Source organism: Pyxicephalus adspersus, chromosome 2 (assembly GCF_032062135.1).
Source record: "Pyxicephalus adspersus chromosome 2, UCB_Pads_2.0, whole genome shotgun sequence".
Classification (NCBI taxonomy): Eukaryota; Metazoa; Chordata; class Amphibia; order Anura; family Pyxicephalidae; genus Pyxicephalus; species Pyxicephalus adspersus.
This window is the reverse complement of record NC_092859.1, coordinates 23,005,036-23,013,129: the sequence shown is the minus strand read 5'-3', so window position 1 is coordinate 23,013,129 and position 8,094 is coordinate 23,005,036. Positions and strand designations below refer to the sequence as shown.

General features: G+C 38.9%; 1 protein-coding gene across 2 annotated transcripts in view; it reads right to left on the bottom strand.

Annotated features, from left to right (window-relative positions):
- IRAG2 (inositol 1,4,5-triphosphate receptor associated 2) overlaps positions 1-6,922 on the bottom strand; it is a 51,741-nt gene extending 44,819 nt beyond the window's left edge. For both annotated transcript variants that reach the window (XR_011919307.1, XM_072399932.1), the window contains exons 1-6: positions 6,331-6,922; positions 6,098-6,208; positions 5,297-5,477; positions 4,981-5,054; positions 4,477-4,555; positions 1,609-1,767 (exon numbers count right to left, since the gene is read on the bottom strand). Coding sequence is in view for 1 of the 2 variants with exons in the window: in XM_072399932.1 (XP_072256033.1) it covers positions 1,609-1,767; positions 4,477-4,555; positions 4,981-5,054; positions 5,297-5,477; positions 6,098-6,208; positions 6,331-6,922 (1,196 nt within the window). In the remaining variant the exon portion in view is untranslated. The remainder of the gene's footprint in view (positions 1-1,608; positions 1,768-4,476; positions 4,556-4,980; positions 5,055-5,296; positions 5,478-6,097; positions 6,209-6,330) is intronic.
- Positions 6,923-8,094: the final 1,172 nt, after the last annotated feature.

Here is an 8,094-nt window from a genome sequence, read left to right as displayed (position 1 = left end):
TTTTCAACACCATTATGCATTATTCGATTTTTTGAATGTCTTTAGGTATAGAGGAATTTGATTATGTACTCCAATTTAATTACTTTAATATCTGAATTTGATTATATATCCTCATGAATTTAATTTTTTTTTTTTTTTAATTTATCATTATGGATTTTTCAGTTATATATTAACTAATCAAATATTATTCATCTGATAAATTATGCATTTATCTTGGGATAATGAATCATGATGAACATACATCTAAATAAATAAATATATTATCATATGAATTGGATTAATTTGATCATGATCACAGTAAATTTAAATAAAATAATTGATAATAAAATAGTTCAGTGTTTAATTGATTTCAAAGTAGGCCTATATAGGCACACTGCAGTTCTGTTTGTTGTATTCTGTTGTTGTTAACAGGTAAAATAAAAAAAAACAAGATTAAAACATTTAAAAGTTTATAAGCGGTGTTATGTTTTGCGGCTCCAGACTATTTTTCTTTAGTGGATGAGGGGGCAAAATGGCTGTTGTGATAGTAAAGGTTGCTGACCGTTACAGAGAAAGGCAAGTGAAGAGGAATTCTTCTCAAAAAAAGGAGAATATCTATTTTTAGAAAGCTGTCACTTCTCTTTGGGGTGACCAAAAATAGATTTCCTGTCACTTTCTGTCACTCCAATGAGAGCTGCAAATCACCCCAGTGTAGACAAAAAAATAGCAAAAAAAATAGCCAGGGGTGAAACCTATCCACACATTTAGGACAATAGCCATAGTTATCAACATGATCCAACCAACTCTAAAGAATACCGGATATTGTGGCACAAAATCCCAGGATCCGCAAGACTTCGTGTTCAACTGTAATACAAGAGCAATAGGCCAGCCAAACTGTAATAAGAGTGGCAACCCAGAGGTGGAGATATGGAATGAAAGTCAAAAAAATCATGCCAATCTACTTATTAGATATGGTTTTCTAAGCTGTCTAGTCAATATCTCCTTCACAAGACAGCTGTTCAAGGATCTATTAGGTGCCACTGATGAATGAGGCCGAGAGTATGCCAAAATCGTTACCTTTTATATATTTAGGTCATCGTGAAAGATCTACAGGAACAGGCCAACCTGTTCCTAGGATTTGAGGCTCCCTTCATCAGGGCTCAGAATTAAAAGAAAAAAAAAATCAAAACCAGCTTGTACACAAGAAAATGTTTCACCCAGGTCTGCCTATCCCATTACTATCTATTTGTATCCAAATCAACTCTCAGAGGCCCCTTGATGGCCGGACCCACTCAAAACACCAAAACATAAACTTTTAGGTTTTCTGAGATCTAATGTATTTAGATTTAGTTGATCTGGTCTACAGAAACCACAGACCATTTTTAGTTAAATCAATTATTTCAGGTCAATGGGGACCATAATGGAGGCCCACCCTAGGGTTTAAGGGTCCAGAAGTTCTACAGTGCTGATATAAATAAGATAAAGGTCCGTTTTAGGGTGAGGGGGACATTTTCCTACACACAGCTGTCATCCAGTTTGTGCAACTTAGAAAAATGATCAATAACACTATTAGGTCATGAATACCCCTTAATGGTCAGAAGATGCATGTATATAAAGCACAGGTGTCACCTCCTCCACTGGTTGCGCAGCTCCTCGTTCTCCTCCAGCAGACGGTGATTGGTCTCTTCCTGAGCCTCTATGGCGCTCTTCAGCTTGCCCTTCTGCTCCTGCAATTTCTGGTTGTTGTACTGCAAATCGGCGACGCAGGTGATGAGATCTGAAGTATCACTGAGGAGACAAATAGAAACGCATTACCAAAGTAGATACAACCAATGTATGGCTGGTATATCTACCTACCTTACAAAAAAAAAAAAAATAGCGGAATAAGGCAATATATATATTGCGGATTGTATTTAAGGCTATATATATATATATATTATATATATATATATATATATAGCCTTATTTCAGTATTTATTTTTTTGTACACACACATACTGCAAAACCATTCTTTAAATACTGCTTATGGAGCTCAAATATAAGTCACTAAATTTACAATTAAATTAGCGAAATTGAATGATAATCGAATGGTAGCAGAATTTTTTTTTAACCCATTAGGGTAGCACCTGAGGGGGTGATAATGCAGAAACAATTGGGTTAAAATTATTGATATTATGATGGCTGGATATTCAAAACAGTAAAATTTCTTTTGGAATGACATATGTTGAAGCTTATATGATGCTTTTCTAGTTATGTCTATTTGGAATGGAACCTTGTAAGTCAGATTAATACAGAGAAATAATATAATAGATTTACTGGTAACACAGGGAGAAGTTCACCAGAATTACTGAAGCAATATTCACACACATGGGACCCTTACGGAAAGTGATCAGGGGACTCTCCAGGGTAAGTGGAGTTCTACATTAGGATTTGAAGTCACATTAGAGTGGGGTTGTATCAACATTGTCCTTCTGTGGTTGTCTTTGCATGAGTTAAATAGTCATTACAAGAGGCATTGATGGAAAGGAAACTGCTATTGCACAAGGTCTTTGCATAATGCCACATACAGAGTTCAACTGAATGCCTGAAAAAGGGAAGTTAGTAATATTTTAGGAAAATGAGCAGAAAGGAGGGAGATAATGAGATTCGGAGGGGCATCAACATCATTTGAAGTGGAAAAATCTTCAGCCCATATATAGTTGGCTGTACAAGGAGATTAGAAAATGTCATCAGATGAGGTTCTTGACCCTCCTATTGTACATAAGGCTGACGCTTCCTTGCAGCTAAATAATACAATTGTTTTAGCATCTTAATCACAATAGTAGTCAAAGTTTACAGTATCAGAATTTATTATAAACTTCATCAGCAAATTGCGCTGGAATTTATTAGATGTGGTTCGTGCAGCTCTTAACAGAGGCTCAATAAATTTCACTCAAAAAAATTGCTTGTGACATTTCATTTGATGGACAGTGGCCAAGTCTACTTTTGAACAGATCATCTTATCAGGTAACACTACAAATATTCATTATCTGCTGATCTGTAAAACTTTTTTTTTTTTTAAGGGATATCTGCAATGGGATATCTAGATCAGAAATATCAAATACTGGAGGTCTGGGTATTTTGCCATCTCTATGCATTTGCAATGTGTGAAAATAATATTTATTCATACAAAACCTTTGGCAAGAAAATCATTGTACAACATATCAAATGCTGCATTATGCATCTCTGCACTTTCTGCAACAAGTGAGACTTCTGCCCTCTGCTGGACAAATTGTATAATGCAGAATGCTGCACTTTATTGTCAATTAAAAGTTAATAACTACCGTATGTAAGAATATTACTGCTATAGACAGAAGAATACTGAAATGGAACACACATGGGAACAAGAAAAATAAATAAAACCTGATTGCCGGAAATCAGTTGAAAGGGTTTATGAATCCATACGTGACATTTAAATCACATATGAATTCTTCTGGACTGAAAACCTGCTAGGTTTTTCTATTTCTTATGCAATCCAGCATAAGGAACTCTTCTAATCACATTTTGATACCTTGAAAAGCTAACTTCTTTTATTACATTCTCAAAATAAATTGAGAAGTCAAGCAGGGATGGTGAAAGCCCCTATAATAGATCTAGACCTCACTGCAGCCAAATTTACCAAAGTCTCCCATTGTTCTTGCTTCTGTGCTACCCATCTCCTGAGACCTACAAAGCTGGATCCTGGGAACATACTGGCTTACCGGTAATATCAGGCTAATTACATTGTTAGAGATAAGTGACAGCTAGATGCAAAAAATACAAACCCTTGGTAGGCAGGTCAGGTCCAAGAATGCTCATATTAAACTGAACTGTTCCCTTAATGTAGCATTTTTATTAATATTTTTGCACAGAGCATCAAATTATGGAAATCCTAATTTCTATAAACCGGATGTATTTCAAACCCCCCCATACCTTCCACCTTCACAGCAACATAACGGGTGGCGTCACTGCACTCCCTCAAGCTTTCCAAGAAACAAACTGTTCATAGCAACTATAGAAACTAATCAGACAACAGATTTCTGAGCAAGTCAAATAGTAACAGCAACAGTGTCAAGACAGCAAATGATTGTTAAAGAGAACCTGTCACATCAAGCATTTTTTAGGACCCGTGACAAGCAATAATAGTTAATAAGCTGCTAATGCTGACTTAATAAAAAGGCTGTCATACTGATTCCCTAGCTTTAAACGCTGATGACAGAGAAAATATTTCTTCTCTTGTCCTGACTTCTATTTTCTGCTTGAATATTCCCAGGTCCAGAATGCTAAGTGTTGGTACAGGAAAAAACAGGCTCCAATAAACTCTGCTGTGCTGGTAGTTCTCCTGATGTGCTGTTTTTATGGAAAGTAAAACTATATATTGGCCAGTAGTGCTAACTCGGCACACAAAATTGTCACTGCATGCGATTCTGGCATTATGCAGAGATTAGTGCATCATAAATATACAATGATTTCACTTACAGATCCCGGGAGATGTCACCGCCAAATGCCTCCAGACTGCCCGATGTAATATTCATGGTGGTCCCCGAGATCCTCCGCACTGCACAATATAGAAATCAACTTATTCTTATACAATATTTATATAGTGCCAACATGTTACGCAGTGCTGTACAAAGTCCATAGACAACTGTCCCTCAAATAAGCTCACAATCTAACGTCCCTTTCATAGTCATATGTTTGTTATACAGTCCAAGATCAATTTTGGGGGAAACCAATTAAACTAACTGCATGTTCTTGGAATTTGGGAGGAAACCCACGCAAACACAGAGGGAACCTACAAACTCCATGTAGATAGTGTCCAACCTGGGACCTAGCGCTGCAAAGGCCAAAGTGCTAACCACTGAGCCACCGTTTATAACTACAGAACAAAACTAGATTACAGATTGCAAACTATACCTATAATACAAATGGTACATAAGGAAAAAAAATCATATATATGAATGAGGTGGTGGCATCTGATCTCACCTGCCATTAGACTGTCCCGGAGTTTTATCATAGAATCCTCTGCAATAGCAGATTCCTTCAACTTAATTTCAGTGCTGGAAGACACAAAACATCAGCAATTGCAATCACCAATTACACTGCACCCCTTTAAGTGCCTGGAAATGGAATTGTCTGTAGTGAACAGGTAGAGAATGGCACATTTCATAGGTAAAATTCAATAAAGTTAAAAAATAACCCCCCCCCCCATTGCACAAACTATTATAATTATGACTTGGATGCCAGGTATAAGGTCTGATAACACCAAGAATATAGATACTCAAATGCATTTTTTTCTTACGCATTGTTGCGGCAATCGTCCACCCATTCCTTCATAATGGCATGGTAGGTGTCCAGGTCCATCGATATATCTCTCTTTTCAGGGTCCAGCATTTGGCACAGTTCGCTAAGTCCGCTGTCCTCTGAGCCACGGCTGGTCGTGTGACGCAGGTAATCCACAATCTTTGACACAGCCACTTTACCTGAGTCCAAAAATTACTTATATATGGGTTTCCAACTTATAAATGGGTTACCAATCCCCTCAAAAAATACAACTCCTACATTATGACACCAGCTACAAATATATGACTTGGCCACTTCTACATTGGGCGCCCTGCCCTGCTATATTGTTGTAAAACTGGGGGAAGGGAACATTAGTTGTGGTGGCTGCCATGCCTCCAACTGTACCACTGTCCAGTCTTCCACCAACATATTAAATGGCTAGGTAACATACCCACCCGGTGGTCTCCATTACCTGTAAGTCAGTCCTAGTACCCTCTGGACCTTTTCTCCCCACCCATAATGGCCCAGAACCATTTGGTTACACCATCAATTCATGACACTAAAGCTGATCAATTTGGATAAAATGAACCACAGGGGTGGACATACGGAGGGGCAAAGCTTACTGCACGATGGCCCCAAGTCACTTCTGTACCAGGGCCCACCGCTGCCTACATCCACCACTGATGGACACATATAAAGTTTGGGAATCCCTAAACAAATGCAGCACAAATTAGAATTTAGTAATGGTGATAGTATAGGTTGGGGCTCTAATGGTTCTTTCTATGGGCTCCCATTGTACAGTTACAGCCCTGGCCCTCACCTCTGTGTTCAGTGTCGCAGGCATGAAAAATGCTGTCTAGCAAATCCTCCTCGCAAATCAGACTGACTTCAGCTGCCGGCTCAGCTTTGTGTTCTATTATACGCTTCAAACCTGCAGAGTAGACATGAACATGCAGAATGAGTAGCCATGGGGTCACAGTGACCTGCTAAACATAACGTTGTTGATGTGGTAGCCCCCTGTGCCCCATTGCCACCCTCCTCCAGGAGTTTTACCTGCACTTTCACTCATCGACAACCTCTTCACCACTGGAGATCTCAAAGTAAAATTTTCAGATTTCTGCTCAAAGTAAAAACTTGAGATGGAGGGCAGGATCCGGTCTTCGAGGATAACACTCTTAAATTCAGAGCCCGGTATGGTAGACTGGTGAAATTTAAAGTGAGTATCTCGGGGAAGGACGACTGGTGTGGAGCAGCTCTGGGAGCTGCAGGATGGCCAAACTTTCTTGGCCTTTTCTTTGGAGACCACACTGGCAGAATAGAGCATACTGCTCAATGGGGAGTCACAGTCCAATGTTTGCTGTATCAATGGAGAATGGACCTGGATCCGTGGAGAAAAGCCGGCCACCGCACTAGGGCTGGAGAAGCTGCCTGCTTCTTTGCTGGCACTCTTCATGGCCCGATTCTTAAGAACCTCTTCCAGGTCTTTCTTAGTACTGGACTGAGGACTGTCAAAGTTCCTAGATTGAAATTTGGGTATCTGCAAATGGGGGTTGGACTCTTGGTCCCGCATCTCAATGGTCTTTATCTTGCGACGTATGCTGTCCACAGGGTTGTGCCGTTTGGTTGCCGAACCTGAGTCACCCATTTTTATCTAAACAAAATAAACCATTTACATTACACCATGAACTGTACCACCACAGCCATCATTATATGTTAGAAGTAATGCCCTGTAACAATGACAAATTTAATGATTTAGGATCCAAAAAATAAAGGGGCCAGTTTCCCCAATTTTAGCAAAAACTGGTAGAATTTGAACTTTTGCCATTTTGATGTTATGCATTGAAGTCATATTTTTGCAACAAATGGCCCCTCAATATGAAAGAGATTAGTGTGAAACACAGATCCTCATCAGAATAAAGGAAAACCAAACAGACACTATATGATGTAAAAAAAGTATCTTCTGTTCTAGGTCAATGATTAACCAAGCCAAGCTTTATTACTGAACGCAATCTAGGGAAGAAGTAGACATATATGATAGACAGACTGATAGATATTGACAGAGATTGTCATTCAAAGTATAAAATATTTTGTTGTTACATTTAAATCATATGGAGCTAATCCATTTGTTTATATTATTGGCAGCCATTACTAGGAATATTACTATATAGTAACAGAGAATAGTTATGTGTTTCCAATCACTAGGCTGGATTAAATAACTCTTAAAATCCACATTCCAAAGCTACCAAACAAGCCACATTGTGAATCTGTACAGTCCCATGTGCCAGTAATGATTGCAGGATATTCACCTGCCCTGCAGAGTACTGTGATATGTTCTCTGGAATTTGGAGAGCCAAAACTGGTAACATTACATAACAAAGAAAATATTAGGATTTCCAGCTACAAACCTGTTCCCTCTCACCTGTCCTGGGAGTTTGATCTGAACTACAGGAAGTGATCCTAAGACCAGAACCAGTTCTGGATAATCTACAGAACCAGCACCAGGTGTGTTTCCATCATCCCAACAGACAACTCTGAGCATGCTGCCCCCTGCTGGATACTCTTGTATACAAAATCTGCCCTTTGTAGAATTAAACAGGCTGGTGCTGACCTCCTACTGAAGATACCAGATGCCTGGTTGCTTTTGGTTTCAAGAAATTTGCAGTCAGAATCTTGATTAGTGTGTGTGTTGCAAACCAGTGAAATGGATAGGCATTGGAGGTAGAAAGTTAGAATGACAACCAGACAACTGGCATTTCTAAAAGTAGAGGTCACCAGTAGTAGAGTTATTTTTTCCTAGATCAGCATGTTAGAGTCTTC